Source organism: Solanum pennellii, chromosome 10 (assembly GCF_001406875.1).
Source record: "Solanum pennellii chromosome 10, SPENNV200".
Lineage (NCBI taxonomy): Eukaryota > Viridiplantae > Streptophyta > Magnoliopsida > Solanales > Solanaceae > Solanum > Solanum pennellii.
In genome coordinates this window covers 14759344-14778476 of record NC_028646.1, presented here as the reverse complement: position 1 = coordinate 14778476, position 19133 = coordinate 14759344, and the positions used below count along the sequence as shown (strand labels likewise).

General features: G+C 38.8%; 1 protein-coding gene and 1 non-coding gene across 2 annotated transcripts; both read left to right on the top strand.

Moving 5' to 3' along the window:
- The first annotated feature begins 398 nt into the window (after positions 1–398).
- Positions 399–504, top strand: LOC114074560. Its single transcript, XR_003574981.1, has one exon. It is a non-coding gene; the product is annotated as a small nucleolar RNA R71 (small nucleolar RNA).
- A 2206-nt stretch (positions 505–2710) lies between these two features.
- LOC107001103 lies at positions 2711–5418 on the top strand. The gene is made up of 5 exons (XM_015199274.1): positions 2711–2893; positions 3208–3215; positions 3364–4333; positions 4434–4682; positions 4981–5418. The coding sequence occupies exons 1-5, from the start codon at positions 2711–2713 to the stop codon at positions 5416–5418; spliced, it is 1848 nt and encodes a 615-aa protein (XP_015054760.1).
- The last annotated feature ends 13715 nt before the right edge of the window (positions 5419–19133 follow it).

Genomic DNA, 19133 nt, shown 5'->3' with positions numbered 1-19133 from the left:
ACTTTTTATTGCTTCTACATTGAGGTTTACATAGACCTCTACATACACATAGTATATATATATATATATATATATATATATATATATATAGAGAGAGAGAGAGAGAGAGAGAGAGAGTATACATAGACCCTTCGTATACATCCAGATTCGATAAATTTTGTGGGTAATGCGCAAAGAGGGGGAGACCAACAAAACTATGGGAACACCTACAACCCGAGTTGGCGAAATCACCCAAACTTCTTGTGGGGTGGAAATCAGAGTCAAGTTCAAGGTCAAAATCAGTACAGATTTCAAGGTAACATTCAAGGATATCAAGGGCAGATTCAAAGAGAACAATCTAAACCACAACCTGGTAATATGAGTGTTGAAGAGATGTTAAAGAAAATCATGGCAGATCAAGATGATGATGAGGGAACTCATCAACATTAATTTGAACCTATCCCAAGCTTGGTATAAGTTTTCACCACCTGTCTGCCTAAAGGTAAGAATATCACTTCTTAACTTAGTGGTCTTCCCAAAAGGGAAGAATCGAATGAGGAATTTCTGGGCAAGATCATCCCAAGTGGTGATTGAGTTAGCAGGTTCTGAGTTCAACCATATCTTTGCTTCCCCCAAAAGAGAAAAGGGGAATAAGGTGAGCCTCACATAATCTTTATTTACTCCTGATGGAGTATATGTGTCACTGATCTCTAAAAAATACTGAATATGAACTATGTGATCCTTATGAGAGAGACCAGTAAACTGCCCATTTGAGTGCAATATCTGCACCATACTCTGTTTAAATTCAAATCTTCCACCAGCCTCCGGTTTCTGAATACAACAAGTAACATTGGTGGGTCGTGGGATTGCCACATCTCTTTCATTAGCAACCATTGTTTCGGGTGTCAACTCTCTTTCTTCTGTTTTTTGAATTGGAGTTGTTGATTCCCCAAACTCTAGAGAAATTGAATGCTCTGCTTGCCTCAGTTTCCTATGTATGAATATTTAAGGTTCTGAGAGTGGTGACAATAGGTCACAATAGGTCACGATCGTTGTCCAGTTTCCTATGTATGAATCTTTGACGTTCTGAAATGCTAAGATCAAGTTGCCAACATTTGTGATTGGCTTTTAGAAATAGAAAAAATTAAATGACTTCTAATTACTGCAGTCCCCAGCAGCGGCGCCAAAAACTTGATGCGGTCTAATCACACACGGAAGTGCACGTGATCATATAAGCAATATAATGGTTCTTGTTAAAAAGTTGGGTATCGTACACACAGAGACTACAAACTAGATTGTATTAACTTTTCCAATTCCTATATTAAAACAAGTACACTGTCTAAATTTCAGAAATGGCTATACTAAAATTTATGGTTAACTAAAACTAATTACTATGATTCAATTTCCTAACTTGTAACGATTATAAATGGAGAGATCCAGGATTGTAGATTTTATCAGGACTTAGGAAGTTGTCATCATCTGATAAAATTTTCAGACGTTATCTCATCGACGAACCACAGGATTAAATATATGATCATGGTCTCTGCTGTGAGTACTCGTAGTGGGATACATTTAGAGGAATTGTCTCCAAGGAAAAATGTTATCGAAGTGGTGAGTAAAGACGGTGAACCAACAAAGTGTGTGTCCCAGAATAAGGAAGAAGTGGAACCTGCAACAAACAGTAAGACCACGACCTCCATTCCCTAAGAAGTTTAAGAAGCAAAAGGAGGATGAATGCTTTGGTAAGTTTCTATCTTTGCTTAAAAAAGTTCATATTAACTTGCCTTTGGTAGATGTTTTTCAAGGTATACCCAGGTATGCGAAGTATGTGAAAGAATTTGTAGCAAATAAAATGAGATTGACTGAATACGAGACAGTTGCACTTACTAAAGAGTGTAGCTCGAGGATTCAGAAAAGGTTGCCTATGAAGCTAAAAGATCCTGGGAGCTTTACGGTACAAATTACCATCGGCCAAAGTATCCATGCGTGAGGTTTATGCCATTTGGGGGCCAACATTAATTTAATGCCAACTTCATTGTATAAGAAACTGGGGTTGGGCAACCTAAGACAACCACTGTAATTTTACAATTGGCTGATAGATCTGTAGCTAGACCTGAAGGAGTTGTAGAAGATGTACTGGTGCAAGTGGGATCTTTAATTTTTCGGTGGATTTTGTGGTACTGAATTTCGAGCCAGATCCTAAGGTTCCATTCATATTAGGACGACCATTTTTGGCCATTGGGAAAGTAATGATTGATGTAGCTGCTAGTCAACTAACTATGAGAGATCACGATAAGGTAGAGGTTATGATGTATATAAAGCCTTAAAAATGCCACCGCTGTATGAGGAGTTATCTGCCATCACTGCGGTAGATCTGGAGTTAGATAGTAATCACATCATGGATAAAGACTCTCTGGAACGAGTAATGATGGGTGATGAGATCTATGGAGATGCTGAGGCAAAGGAAATGGTGCAGATGTTAGACTTGGTAGTGATAGAAGAATTGGGGAGAAGATGGAAACCATTGAACAGAGTATTAGGGTCGCAACCTAAGCCCTCTATTGAAGAAGCTCCTCAATTAGAATTTAAAGACCTTCCAGCGCATCTAAGGTATGCATTTTTAGGTGCAAATGATACTTTACCTGTTATTTTGTCTGCAACATTAATTGATGGACAGGTGGAAGCAACATTGTTGATTCTGAAGAAGCGCAAAACAGCAATATGATGGCAGATGTCAGATATCCAAGTCATAAGTCCTGCTTTGTGTATGCATAAGATCTACATGGAGGAAACATATAAAGCAAGTGCTCAACAGCAGCGAAGATTAAATTCTTTGATGAAGGATGTGGTTGGAAAAAAGGTAATCAAGTGGTTAGATGCAGGGATAGTGTATCCAATATCAGACAACAAATGGGTAAGTCCAGTATAATATGTGCCTAAGAAAGGGGGGATAACTATAGTGACCAATGACAGAAACGAATTGATTCCCACAACAATAGTAACTGCGTGGAGAATATGTATTGACTACAATGTCGTATGAGTTTGTCACCAATTAGACCTATGAACAACCCCTTCTCATCAATAACAGTTATACCTTTCCACAATGGCATAACACCTAACCCATTTATTCAGCGATTTTGTTAGATACTCAAGACTTCACCAACTATATAATTCCCAATTCATCACCCTCACACATCCGGTTCCATTCATTGACCAAATGTTGGACAGATTGGCAGGTAAAAAAATACTATTACTTTCTGGATGGATATTCAAGGTATAACCAGATTGTAATTGCACCTGAGGATCAAGAGAAGACAACATTCATATGCCCTTATGGTACCTATGCCTTAAAACGCATGCCATTCGGGTTATGTAATGCTCCAGCTACTTTTCGGAGATGCATAATGGCAATATTTCACGATATGGTGGAGATTTTGTAGAGGTGTTTATGGATGACTTCTCTGTGTTTAGTGAGGCCTATGAGCTATGCTTGTTAAATCTTGACAGAGTCTTAACAAGATGTCAAGAAACAAATTTAGTTTTAAATTGGGAAAAATGTCACTTCTTGGTAAGAGAAGGAATTGTATTGGGACACAAGGTGTCGAAGAATGGGCTAGAGGTGTATAAAGCCAAGATTGAAGTAATTGAGAAATTGCCACTTCCAGTATCGGTTAAAGGGGTTAGAAGCTTTTTAGTCTATGCAGGTTTTTATAGAAGGTTCATTAAAGATTTCTCTAAAACTGCAAAACCCATGTGCGGTCTATTAGAAAAGGAGGTGAAATTCAAGTTTGACAAGAACTATTTAGAGGTCTTGAAAGTGTTGAAACAAAAGTTAATAGAAGCCCATATTCTTGTAGCGTTAGATTGGGAGTTTCCATTTGAATTGATGTGTGACGCAAGTGATATTTCTGTCAGGTCAATGTTAGGACAAAAACGAAATCAAGTGTTTCACTCCATTTACTATACGAGTAAGACACTAGATGCAGCACAAGCGAACTACACAATAACTGAGAAAGAAATGTTGGCCTTAGTGTTTGCATATGACAAATTTTGGTCATATGTGGTGGGAACGAAGGTGATAGTCTATACTGACCATGCAGCCATTAAATATCTTTTCAATAAGAAGGATTCAAAACCACGATTGATCAGATGGGTCTTACTTCTCCAGGACTTTGATTTAGAGATTAAATATAGAAAGGATTCAGAGAATCAGATAGCGAACCATTTGTCTAGATTAGAAGACTCATCTCATGTGTCAGAGAAACGAAAAATTCGGGAAGAATTCCCGGATGAACAGCTGTTAGCAATGGATATTACACAGGCACCCTGGTATGCAAACATTGTGAATTATTTGGTGAGTGGTTTATTCCCACTTGGGCATCACCACATTAGAGGCAGATATTGAGGTACGATGCTAAATTCATATATGGGATGAGCCTTATCTATTTAAGCAGGGTCTGGATCAAATGTTGAGAAGATTTATAGGTGAGGAAGAGGCCCCAAAAGTGTTAGAAAGTTGTCACTCCTCACCATATGGCGGACATCATGGGGGTGAACGAACTGCGCATAAAGTATTACAATCTGGATTCTTTTGGCCTACCTTATTCAAAGATGCTGTGTTGTTTGTAAAAAGATGTGACCAGTGCCAACAAATGGGCACAATTTCAAGAAGGCATGAGACGCCTTTACGTAATATTCTGGAGGTGGAAATTTTTTATGTTTGGGGGATCTATTTCATGGGACCATTACTATGTGTCCAAGTGGGTTGAAGCAGTAGCCTTACCAACCAATGACTCTAAAGTGGTTGTGAAGTTTATAAGGAAACACATCTTTACTAGGTTTGGCACTACCAGGGCGATCATCAGTGATGGAGGTAAGCATTTCATAAATAAATCCATGTATAAATTATCGGCTAAGTATGGTGTAAGGCAAAAAGTGGCTACTGCATACCATCCTCAAACAAGTGGACATGTTGAAGTATCTAACTGGGAAATTTAGCAGATCCTCCAGAAAACTATAAATGCTCAAAGGAAGGATTGGTCAGATAAGCTAGATGATGCTTTATGGGCATATAGAACTGCGTATAAGACACCAGTAGGGACGTCTCCCTACCAAATGGTTTTTGGAAAAGCATGTCACTTGCCCGCCGAGTTAGAACATAGAGCATATTGGGCAATAAAAAAACTAAGTCTGGATGCTAAGTTAGTCGGGCAGAACAGAGTAACACTACTGAATGAGCTTGAGGAGTTCAGGCTGCATGCATATGAGAATGCAAAGTTCTATAAGGAAAAAACAAAAAAATGGCATGACAAGCACATAGTGTCACACACTTTTGAGCCAGGCCAACTAGTATTGTTGTTCAACTCCAGATTGAAATTGTTTCAAAGAAAGATCCGTTCTAAATGGAGTGGTCCGTTTGAGGTGGTGCAAATGAATTAACACGGAGTAGTTGAGTTACAAAACAAAAGCAATAGTTCCACGTTCCTGGTGAATGGATAAAGGGTCAAACTCTACGTGGGAAAGGATGTAGATCGTGAGGTTGAAGAGATCATTCTGGACGAGGAATGAGTTTTGATATGGGTCGTGCCGCGATGTTAAATCAAGCGCTCCACGGGAGGAAACCTGTGACTTAATAGTAATAGCTAGATGTTATTTTTTTAAAAAAAAAGAAAGAAAAAAAATAAAAAATTCATGCATTGTGCGTTGACCGTAAATACGGCGCTGGTTGGAGTCACCCCATCAAGTTTTTCACTAACAGGGTGTTTATGCAAGACTTGGCATCAAAGGGCGAAAAAGGCAGTGTACCTCGTGTAAGCTTTGCGTTGCGAGGTGGAATGCTAAAAATTTGAGGCAGAATACCTCGTGTCAGGAGCGCGTCGCGCGGTGTAGATTTTAAATTAGTTTCGACGGTAAAAGTAATTTACGTCACACAAATACACTACCTCGTATCAGCTTCGCGTCGCGCGATGGGGAGCATGTGTGCGTCAACTTGAATTAAAATTCCAGTGGACCCGCGAGGTCCATGTGAGTTTTTGAATCTCATTAATTATAAACGGGTTTACCCGTTTCCAAATCAATAAAAACACCCAACCCATCCCCCAACTCCCCCTATCTGAATTAAAACCGTCCTAATACCCTAATTCCCCTCCCCCATCACGCCTCCCTCTTTCTTTTCTCTCTAGTTTTCCATTAAAAATCCTTCTTCACGCGTCGCCCAAGCTTCACATTGCTTCTTATTGCTCTTGCACGTCGGAAAGGTCACTCCCCAGGTATGTCCTTCTTTATTTGTTCTTGTTTGGAAATTACTCAGTTGAAATTGTGTAGTGGTGGTGAAATAAAATTTGGGGGTAGTGTTTCTATGTGGGATTGTGATTTTGAAGTCTTGATTAGAAATTTGGATGCATACAAGCATGGGGTACTAAAAGAATTAAGGGTATTTATAGTTCTCATCACTAGAAGTTTGAAATTGTTGAGTCTCATGTGTGAGGGTGATGAATTGAGAATTATGTAGTTGGTGAAGTCTTGAGTATCCAACAAAATCGCTGAATAAATGGGTTAGATGTTGTGCCATTGTGGGAAGGTATAACTGTTATTGATGAGAAGGGGTTGTTTATAGGTATAATTGGTGACAAACTCATACGACATTGTGATGGGTTCAGTGTGATATAGTAGTATGTGGGAGAATATGTGGACCCCCGTTAAATATTGTTTGTTATCAAGTGTGGGGTAGAATGTGGCTAAAGTGGGCATGAATTAAAACTAAATTATATCGTCGTTCCTTTCGCAAATACAATGTATTCGTCACAAAGGCCAGGACACGCAACTGCTCATGGGTCACAGAAGAAGAGGCCTCGAAGTGAGAATGTTCCACTTGCACCCCCCTCTCTCGGAGGGCAGACCCGCATCTACAGGTCAAAAGTAGTCTCCAAGGAGGGGAAGACGTGGTATAGGCACACCGAGTACTAATATTTCTCGGATGTGTGTGTTGATAGGGATAGTATAATCCGAGAGTTCCCCCAAATTGTGAGGCGGATACAAGAGTTGCAGATGGGGTTTATCTTCCAGGAAACAGATGAATGCAACCTTAGCATGGTTCACAAATTCTATGCTTACTGGATTCCTGACACTCACTTCTCACTTTGACACGGTATATGGTCGGAATGTGCCTACCACTCCAACCGTTACAAATGATATTCTGGGAAAAACTGATGGCACCAACCCTTTGGTGTTAACCCAGTTGAACATCCGGCCACCGTATCAAGAAATCTGCCATTTAATGTGTGTACCTCAATCCATGGCTCAGTGGACTCATCATAGTCGGAAGCGATATCAGAAGATGCTCCCGTATGCTCATATGCTACGTGAGACTCGTGTTTGGCTAAAAAATGTTATGAACTGTTTGATACCTGGGCTGCATTACACTGACATTACACGTGACTGGGTGTGTTTGGTATATGCATTGATGACGAACACGAAGTTAAATATTGGAGCGATTATCAAATCGACTATGCAAAAGTTTAGAGTGCATAAGGGCCACGGTATGCATTTGGAGGTCTTATTACTAACATGTGTCATCGTGCAGGTGTGTCGGAAGAAGATTTAGATTACATTTCCCCTTTATTCCCTGCAGTTGTGGATGTTACTCGCGCGAAAGGGCCTGATACTGAGTTAGGCCCCACTCTCATCACTGCGGAGAGGCACAGAAGGGACGAGTTAATTATGGCACGGATGTACGGATTGAAGATGTTGCGGCACAAAACCAGAGGTCGACCGTCAAATTGCTCTGAGCTTGACGAGGTCATCTGCCAATATCCCTTGAATGCGCATGCTAATGTGCTATTGGGGATAGGACCTATGTTTGCAGATCCATTTTGGGATGATGTCCCAACTGATGAGGACAATTTACAAACTGGCTCCGATGTTGAGTCGAACTCGGAGGATGAAATTGAGCTTCTTCACACCGGCGCTAATAATGACATGGAAGATTAGCAGGAAGTATTTCCCTTACCCTTTGATGTGTTTTAGTATGTTTTCTGTGCACTGAGGACAATGGTATTGTTTCAATGTGGGGTGGGGAGGCATTTTCTATGTATGCTTTCAGTTTATTCTTTTTATTTTTTAAGGCTTTGTTTTGTGTTTGGGTTTCTTGGTAGTTTTTAAAGGTTCTTTAGCCAAGGAGAGTCCCTTTGAACCGTACCAAAAAAAGCTAATAATATATTTTTATTTGTTAGGAGTAAGTCTGTAGTTGTTATAAATTAAGTCAGACCTCCCAATGATAGATGGATGACGACCGTCTTAAAGGTGAATGTCGTTGATCGAGTTTAGGGTGGGTCGTGCTGAAATTGTAGTCCTTCTGAAAAGCTTTGTACGAAAAGAAATAGTGAGATGAAGGATATATGAAGTGCAACTGTTTGTCATGCTATAGAAAAGTACAACCTAAGTTGAAATGACCCTCTCGTGTAACACATAATGGGCTGAGTTGATCTTTCAAAAATGAAACATGTACCTAGAGTTGTGAGCTATTTTATATTCACTGTATGTTAATTGAGTCTAGAACTTGCCCAGGTTATAATTGAAGCGATATATGATTGTGTGGTACTCAAAAAGATGATAACTGGTCTTCTTTTGAATTACTGTAGAAACGCAGCCTCATCTCATTCCTTAGTCAGCCCCCTTGAGCTTTTAACTTACCCTTTTGTTGAAACCTTGAAAATAAGTTGTATCCCCTTTATTAAGCACCTGAGAATTGATCTCGATCCTTAATGCACTTTGTTAGACTGAGGGACTAAAACAAAGAAATCTGTCCAAAGGAAGAAAGAAAGTATTTTGGAAGGGAAAATAAAAGGTAAAGGCAAAATAAAGCCTGGAGGTAATTTGAAGATCCGTAAAAAATAATTAAAAAAAAAAGACACACACACACACACACACACACATATATATATATATACACTTACATTTTAGGATAAGAAAAGTGGGAACGATTAAATTTGAAGAAAACACGTTAAACAAGAAGGATGAAGAAGAAAAAGGTGATATACAAAGTCAAAGTCAAGCATAGTGCATTAGGTAGAATAAGTCACTATTTTCCTAAATATAAATTTGTCGTGACCCTGAGCCAACATTACAACCTTAACAAGTCCTAGTTGATCTTTGAGTATAATATATATCAGTAGTAGAGATATACATAATGGGCAAACTTATGGTTCTCAATGCATACATGTGATTTCTTTTAGGAGAGAGAGATGATTTGATGATGATCCGTAAATGAAGTGAAATAATGCATAAGTAAGCAGATTATTCATTAGTGTGAGAGGTACTTGTTGCATGAGGTAAAGTGACACAAGAAAGTACATAGAGAATTACAAGGATGGGTGCATGAAGTTGTCTTAGCATGATCCAATCAGTAGCAGGTCATAAACGGAAGCAGGAAGAGATGATGATAGAAGCACGATCTAAGTAGTATCCATGTCTAGGAGTCACTAGAAATTATTCGAGGACAAACAAAGCTTTTAGGTGTGGGATAGTGATCTTGGGCAGATTTCCATGCCCATAATACTATTTATGACTGCATGAGATCTTTTTTTGAAATTGATAATTATAGATTAATATTATTATTCAGTAAATTCAGGATTCAAAACTAGCCAACATGATTAGCTATGCAGGAAGGCGAGGTGCAAGAGATCTGAATCAAAAGAGCAAAAAGAGGCAACGAGTAGATCTAAGGATGAAAGAAAGCAAAGTGAAGTGGAGAAATGCAGCAAAGGCATGATCACAATAGCCTCGCGGCGCGCAGAGTGGAATAAAATTTTGAGTGTGAAGTAAAATTCTAAAGAGAATACTGCGTGTCTACTCTGCATCGCTCGCTGCTGGGCCTTAAATTGGAGATTCCGAAATTTAGCATAAATAAGGCCTTAATGTAATTTTATTATGACTCTTTTTTTCAATTTTTAATGAGGAAACATCAAGAACGATTCTGGGAGGTTGTTAGGGTTTCATTCTATTTCTTTTTCTCTGGTAATTATTAAGAATTATTTCAAGAATTTTGAATATTGTTATGACAATCATGAGTAGCTTAATGCCCTAAATCTAGGGTTGTGGCTACAGGATGAATGAAGTTTGCTTAATTTGTTATCAAGAGTTATATACGATTCGATCTTACTTTCTTTCTTTTTGTATTTCATGACTGGCCACCGTAGAAATAAATCTATTGTCCAAATTGAACTCGAGAGAGGAATAAGAGGATAGAACATGGAAAGTAAGAAGTCTGGTTGACTCTAAATAGATAGGGTTGATTCATTTTTAGGATAGAGATATGCCTGGAAACCGCTTCACACCTTTCGCCTATCGGAACACCACACCAATCTTGAAAGCTGAAGTGGGTTTACTTGGACTATCATACAGGAAGATTACTTAATTATCAACTTTTGTTCATCCTATCCCCGCTCAACAATGTAGTTAAGGTTGTAATAGTTGTAGGCGATTAGAGGTCGAGAGACCATGATCATATATTTAACCTGTGGTTCATCGATGAGATAATGTCAGAAAATTTTTATCAGATGATGGCGACTTCATAAGTCCTGATAAAAGCTACAATCCTGGATCTCTCCATTAATAATCGTTACAAGTTAGGAAATTGAATCATAGTAGGTAGTTTTAGTTAACCATAAATTTCAATATATCCATATGAAATTTTGACAGTGCACTATTTTTAAGCTAAGAATTGGAAAAGGTATACAGGCTAGTTTGTAGTCCTTGAGGGCACGATACCCGGCTCTTTAACAAGAGCCATTATATTGCTTGTACAATCACGTGAACTTGCGTGTGCGATTAGACCGCAACAGAACCCCTTGAGGAAAGAGGTCTTAAAGGTGAAAGAGATCCTATAACTTACTAATTGATGAGTATTGATGGAGAAAATTGACCCTTTGAAGCCCTTGAATCCACCTCTAGATTGGTCTTCAATGGGGTTTCTTTGGGAGAGAGAAAGAAGAGAGAAGGAAGAGAGTTTTGGGTTTGGGAAATTATAAGAGCTTAGGTTAGTCTAATTAGGTTAGGGCTGTATATAGGTGGTTAACTAACTTAATTACACCTCCGTTAAACCATAATTAACTTTCTAACTAATCCAAAAAATTAATTAACTAAAGTTAAAACGTGCAATAAAAACCAGTCATTAGAGACGACACACGATCGACGGATCGTGGGTCAATCAACGACCACTGCCCTCTTCCGTGCTGCACATTCGTCGATGAGTTCAGAGACTATGAAAAATGACCTTTCCAAGAATTAGGCTAAGTGACCATCGACGCCCCGCTATTGACACACGCCCCGTCGATGGCACTCGTTTGTGCAAATTGTCTTGGGCAATCCTTTGACCCCAAGATGCAAGGGTCCTCATCAAGGGCCCTTTGGTTTGTCCTTGGGGAATCATTCCCAGAAGTTTCGACTATGAATTAACTCTAATACATGTTAGACACCCTTCCACCAATTTTCATCATTTTCCGACTCCTAAAAGCTAGTCAAATAGGCTAAGGCACACTAGCACCTCATTGAACTAGTTTCCGGACGTCATGGACGTTTTTGGACGTTTTGGCTTCTAGATGTGAATTGTGCACCCCTATCTGATATGATGGATAACATAATACCATGGCAACACACAATCTCATCTATGAAGATCCTTGCATGATCCTCTGCCGAATAGGTAGACTTGACGGGAATAAAATGAGCAAACTTTGTGAACATATCCACAATCACCAATATAGAGTCATATTGATTTTGTGTTCGAGGCAAACCTACCACAAAATCCATATTAATGTCTTCCAAGTTCCAAGTAGGAACTTGGATTTCTTGAAGTAAACCATCCGACTTTTGGTGTTCGGCTTTCACTTGTTGGCAATTTAGACACTTAGCAACAAATTCTGCTATGTCTTTTTTCAAACCTTCCCACTAAAACATTTCCCTAAGGTCATGGTACATCTTTTTTATACCGGGGTGAATGGAGTAACGGGACCCATGAGCTTCCTCAATAATCCGACTCCTCAAACCATATATATTAGGAATACATAACCTTCCTTGGTACCTCAAGACACCATCCCCCTAAGGAGAATGACTCATTAAGTTTACCAAGAACCGACACTTTAACCTCCATCAATGTTTGATCAAGATGTTATTTGGACTTCACCTCGACTACTAAAGACGACTCGGAGTTATGACGTACCACCAAACCACCCATAGGTGAATCTTCAACCCAAACCTCTAAATGAGCCAACCTATGAACATCCTTCACTAGGTTCCTCTTGGCTTTCTCAACATGGGACACACTTTCCATGGAAAACCGGCTTAAAGCATCCGCTACCACATTAGCTTTAACGGGGTGATAGAGAACCCTCATCTCATAGTCTTTTAACAAATCTAACCACCTTCTTTGTCGGAGATTCAACTCCCTTTGAGTGAACACATATTGAAGACTCTTGTGGTTGGTATAGACATCCACATGAACACCATAAGTAATGCCTTCATATTTTCAAGGCGAATACCACAGATGCTAACTCAAGATCATGAGTTGGATAGTTTCTCTCATGCACCTTAAGTTTTCTAGAGGCATAGGCTACTACTTTCCCATGTTGCATAGGCACACACCCTAACCCACTCGAGATGCATCACAATATACAACGAAACCCTTGGTACCCTCCGATAAAGTCAACATCGGAGTGGAAGTAAGCCTATCCTTCAAGATTTGGAAGCTTCTCTTACATGCTTCCGACCATTCAAATTTCTTACTCTTTTGGGTCAAAGTAGTCAAGGGAGATGAAATGGATGCAAAATTATCCAGAAACCTCCGACAATAACCCGCTAGACCCAAGAAACTCCTAATGTCGGTTGAAGTCAATGGTCTAGGCCAATTCTTAACCGCCTCGATTTTCTTTGGATCAACTTTAACTCTTTCACTAGAGATGATATGACCAAGAAACGCCACTGATCTCGACCAAAACTTACATTTGTTATACTTGGCAAATAATTGGTTCTCCTTAAGCACTTGTAACACCACACTCAAATGATTAATGTGGTTACCCTCATTTTTCATATATACCAAGATGTTGTCAATGAACACGTGACAAATGAATCAAGGTAACTTCGAAACACTCTATTCATGAGATCCATGAGATCCATGAATGTCGTCGGAGCATTAGTGAGACCAAAGGACATTACAAAAAACTCATAGTGACCATATCTAGTCCAAAATGTTGTTTTTGGTATATCCTCACCTCTCACCCTAAGTTGGTGGTATCCCGGTCTCAAGTCAATCTTAGAAAAGTAGCTTTCCCCTTGGAGTTGATCAAACAAGTCATCAATCCAAGGGAAAGGATACTTGTTCTTAATAGCGATTTTATTGAGTTGGCGATAAGCAATACACATCCTAAGGGAACCATCCTTTTTCTTCAGAAACAATATCGGAGCACCCCATGGAGAAATACTAGGTCGAATGAAATCCTTGTCTAGTAAGTCTTTGAGTTGAGATTTCAACTCTTTCAATTCGGCTGGAGCCATCCAATAAGGAGGAATTGAAATGGGATTCGTATCCGGCAACAAGTTGATACCAAAATCAATTTCCCGTTCGGGAGGAATACCAGGAAGATAATTAGGAAAGACCTCTGGAAATTCCCTCACTAAGGGGATCGACTCTATGGGATGAATTTCGGAGTCTAAATCTTGGACTCTCACTATATGGTATAAACACCTTTTAGCTATCATTTTACAAGTTTTCAAACAAGAGATGATATGACCTCTAGGAATATAATTTCCCCCTTTCCACTCTAAAATGGGTTCATTTGGAAAGTTAAGCTACACCACCCTTTTTCTACAATCTATAGAGGCAAAGCAAGAGTGCAACCAATCTATACCCAATATGACATCAAAATCAAACATATCAAGTTCTACTAGTTCAACATAAGTAACTCTATTGGGAAACATTATAGGACAATTTATATGCACCCTCTTTGCAACAACCGACTCACCCATCGGGGTAGATACCATAAAAGGTTCATTTAGAATATCGGGTAAAATCTCAAACTTCTTAGCTATTTGAGTATCAAAAGATAATATATCACCCGGATCAAGTAAAGCATAGATATCAATAGAGAAGACATTAAACATACCGGTCAACACATTGGGATAAGTCTCTTGCTCACCTCTAGAGGGGAGAGCATAGAAGCGATTCTTCTTCGGAGCATCATTTGGACCACTTACTTGATCTTGACCACTATCCTTGCCTTGACTGATCAAATTAGGGCAATACCTAACCTTGTGGCCATTCTTGTCACAACCAAAGCAATTGCATGTTCCCACTAGACATTCACCAAGATGACCCTTCCCACATTTGGCACAAGTACGATTCTTGTTAAGTGAACTAGTATCTCTACCTTTCTTAGGCTTAGCGTTAGACACCCTATCATCCCTAGCCTTAGGAAATTTGGAAGGAACATGATTAGAAACCCTTTTATTGAACCTAGGCTATCATGAATCTCAAGACTACCTTTAGAAGAACCACCATCAAAAGATCTTGCCCTCTTAGCATCTCTACTCTTTCTCTTAGCCCTTGTCTATTCCACTTGTTGAGCATGAACAATGAGACGAGAAATGTTCATATTGTCTTGTATCATAGACGAATGACACTCCTCTCGCAAGTCATCCGACACTCCCGTCACAAAGCGGTTCATTTTATCTCTAGGTTCGGAAACCAAAGAAAGAGCATACTTTGACAATTTAGTGAATTTCGAAGAGTATTCAAGAACACTCGTACATCCTTGGTAAAGGTTGACGAACTCCACCACCTTGGCTTCTCTCTTCTCCCTAGGAAATAACCTATCAAGAAAAGCCTTCTTGAACACCTCTCAGGTCACCGGTCCACCCCTTAAAGGCCTATTGTCCCACCATTGGACATACCATGTTTGGGACACATCTTTGAGTTGGTAAGAGGCTAACTCGGTCTTCTAACTAGTAGACAACCCCATAGCATAAAAGATCTTATAGATTTAGTCAATGAACTTTTGAAGGTCTTCTTCAACCTTGGACCCATAGAAAGTAGGGGGATTCATCCTAGTGAAATCCTTTAGACGGGAGGCCATGGTAACAACTTGTTGGTTTGCTCGAGGTACAACCTCCCGATTAGCTTGGGCCGTCATGGCTTGAGCTTGGGTAGTGGCGAATTGTGCTTGGGTAGTAATGGCTTGGGATATTTGGAAGAGTGCAGCCCTTATGGAACTATCCGTCAAAGGAGGATTGAGTGGAACTTGGTCATCACTAACATCTTCTTCAATAGGAGGAACTTCATCACCACGGGAAGGAACTCGCGCATTGGAAATCTCTTCCTCAAGTCTTCGGCGCCGCATTCCTTCGAGTATTCATTGCCTATAATCACAATAAAAGGATTAGATGCAAAATTACATAGAGCTAATCTCCAAAGGCACGATATTGGACATCCATGAAAGTGAGAGTTTCCTAAGCATCACATAGGCTTGATAGTGGCATTACCCTCGGAAAGTGAGGACCTACCCAACTTGGATGATCAAGAATTCCAAGTGTTATTCAAAGTAGACTCCAAAAGCCCTTCAATGATCGGAACCTAAATGTTCGGGAAAAGGAAGAAATGGGGTTAGTTCACCATTTGTACCAAGTATGAGACCATATGCAGACATATCATGAAAATATGTTAAAAAGGGACATTTAATTAAAGTATGCAATTTACTTTGAAAAGTTTTATGCACATTCAACAAGACCATACGTATCAATAAGACATATCCATTAAGTCATGGGAATGCACATCACAAGATCAACAACATCCAGTCTTGTCAAGTCGACATGCATATCATATTATTTAATACATAGTCAAGTAACTCTATCATCAAGTCATAATAGCAACAAGAATGAATAAGAGTTCAATTTGACATAACCAAAGCATACCATCAATCATGACCCTCTTTAAGTCCAATTGTGCAATAACCGAGCAAAGCCCATAACCTTACTTAATTAACGAAACTTATCAAGAACCATAACCAATGCCCAGCCTCACATAACATGACATTAAGAGTACATGATATCATACCTTAGCATTATAGACCAAATACATGTTCATAAGAGTAATTATCCTCACATAAAGTCATTAACATGAAAGGTCATCATATACGTATCATTTACATCTATAAGCATATACATACATAAGAAAAACCTCCTAAGACTTCCTTCAAGTCAAACTAGTGTAAGGCATAGGTATAGTCTCATACCCTTACCTAGGCTAAGTCAAACATCTTAAGTCACCTTAGTTGGTTTATACTTCATTTATTAATTTTAATTTAGGGAACACTTGCCTTAACCGACATAGACCACAAGAGCTAAGTGTGGAATCTGGTGTTGTAAAAACTTACACCGAAGGAAAATGGTCTACCGACCAAAATAAAACCAAACATAAACATAGCTTTCTAGGTGGATCCATTAGCTAGTCTTCCTATGAGAGCAACATAGTTCAAGAACTAAGATATTGGTATAACCTCTTTACATGCCACTTGGAAATTGGAGACTCCTCTCATTGGAATCCATAAAGTAAGTATCCGTCATATGGGAGTCAACACTCATGTGGAACTATAGGGTGAATCTTCCTCTGTGGAAAGTCAAAACCTCCCATTTTCAAGTTCACTCGGTGCTAAGCTAAATCCCTTTTTGAAATGTCTTTAACAACTTTATTAATCATCATAACTTAATTTAGGTCATAGTGTCTAACCCTTGTATAAACATCATCATCATCATATCTCAATATGTATTGCATGAGTATTGTCCTTTCATTCGAATTCATATAGGTCAGGTTAGCACATTAACATTTTCATATCATGATAAGGCACATTAGTAAATCATCATCATCCTTATAACATCTACATCTTAGCCAATACATCACAAACCATAATCAAGACATTTCAATTCAACATCATACAAACCCTATCATTCCTAATATAAGACATACTTTAATACAACATCATCACTTAACCACAATTAATTATATTTGAAGTAAATAATTACGAGACTTACCAAGTCTCTTTCATAATTCATCATCAAGGTCTTACCGTAAACCCTTAATCAACCCAATTAGGGTGTAGCATCATCATATAACCATAACCAACATGATAAAAAGGCTGATTGAATCACTACATCACAATCCAACACTAGCTCATAGCTTAAGAAAGGAGACATAGATCAAAGTCATAGTCTAACTCAATCACTCAAGAACTAGAATTATAGGACTATAATTAACCCTAATATATTCATAATTAATAAAATAATATCACCTAGTAGTAATTCAACCAATAACCAAGTCAATTGAACCAACATTACACAATTCATATCAAGATCATAACCTAGGGTTAAGGGGAATAGGTCATCTTCTACAAACTAGACCAATTCATCAAGATATAACATAATTGATTTAAATATATGTTAATATATTCATAATATCCAAAGTAAATCATAAGCAATCAATTCACAACATCAATTTCGTATTGGATGAAAAGCAATTTGAAAATCCAACTTTTGAAATCAATATGATGGAACCCTTTAAGAAGAGAGATCTCAAAGGTGAAAGAGATACAATATATTACGAATTGATGAATATTAATGGAGAAAATTGACCATTTTCAGCCCTTGAACCCACCTCTATATTGGTATTCAATGGGGTTCTTTGGGAGAGAAAAAGAAGAGGGAAGGAAGAGAGTTTTGGGTTTGGAAAATTATAAGAGCTTTGGTTAGTCTAATTAGGTTAGGGCTTTATATAGGTGGTTAACTAACTTAATTATACCTACCTTAACCCCTAATTAACTTCCTAACTAAGACAAATAATCAATTAACTTAAGTGAAAACGTGCAGCGAAAACCAGTCATTACAAACGAAACCACAATCGACGGATCGTGGGTCGATCGACGACCACTGCCCCCTTCCATACTGCACATCCGTTGATTAGTTCAGATACTATGCAAAATGACCCTTCTAAGATTTTGGATAAGTGACCATCGACATCCTCTCGATTGACACACGCCCCGTCGATGGCACTCGTCTGTGCACACACGCCCCGTCGATGGCACTCGTTTGTCCACACTGCCTTGGGCAGTCCTTTGACCCAAAGATGCAAAGGTCCTCCTCAAGGGCCCTTTGGTTGGTCCTTGGGGAGTCGTGCCCGGACATTGAGACTATGAATTAACTCTAATACATATTAGACACCCTTCCACCAATTTTCATCATTTTTGACTCCTAAAAGCTAGTCAAATAGGATAAGACACAGTAGCACCTCATTGAACTAGTTTTCGGATGTCATGGACGTTCTTGGACATTTTGGTTTCTAGACTTCCTAAATTAATTATATTCATTAAATAGACCTTAAAACAATTTATAAACCTTATGAAACTCATGTGAGCCTCTAGAAAACGTCTTAGATTTTCAAAGTGTTACAGCAATCCTCCACTTATCTTCTTGTGAACTTTGGACTGTGTCTTTATAAGTTGTAGGAATGTCATCGGCTGCAATTGAGTTAGCACAAGACACCATATCCGTGAGTCGAGCGTGTTTTCTTATTGTCCTTTTTGGCCTGCTGGTTCTTATTGATTTAAGTTGTGGTTGAGGTTCTTGAGGTGGAACCTCCTCTTCGACTAGCTCTCCTTCGAGAGGAAAATATTCAATTTTTTCCTCGTTTGGTCCTTGTGTAGGAAAAATTATCTTTCCCTCAAACTCCGCCTTCTTTGAAAGATCATCAATTTGTTTGGCTTCTTCAACTGTTACCTTATTAGTCAATGTAGATTTATCAAAGGTAACATCCCTGCTGAAAATAACTTTTCTTGTCTATGGACACCATAAACGGTATCCTTTGACTCTAGAAGTAATTCTCATATATAAAACTTTCTTTGCTCTTGGGTCAAATTTTGACTCTCTTACATGATAATATGCAATTGAGCCAAATATATGTAAAGAACCATAATCTTCAGCAGGTTTTCCATACCATTTTTCAAATGGTGTCTTCCCACCAGTAGCAGCAGATGGTAGACGATTAATGAGGTGATATGCATATATCTATTGCCTCAACCCAAAATTCTTTGCCCAAGCCAGCATTGGATAACATACACCGA

What these genes read in the sequence shown, in the direction of transcription:
- LOC107001103 (XM_015199274.1), top strand. Translation starts at nt 2,711, where the DNA reads ATGTCAGATATCCAAGTCATAAGTCCTGCTTTGTGTATGCATAAGATC. An exon ending in CAAACATTGTGAATTATTTG is followed by an intron (nt 4,334 to 4,433) that starts GTGAGTGGTTTA and finishes CTATTTAAGCAG; the next exon opens with GGTCTGGATCAAATGTTGAG. An exon ending in CTTTACGTAATATTCTGGAG is followed by an intron (nt 4,683 to 4,980) that starts GTGGAAATTTTT and finishes GAAATTTAGCAG; the next exon opens with ATCCTCCAGAAAACTATAAA.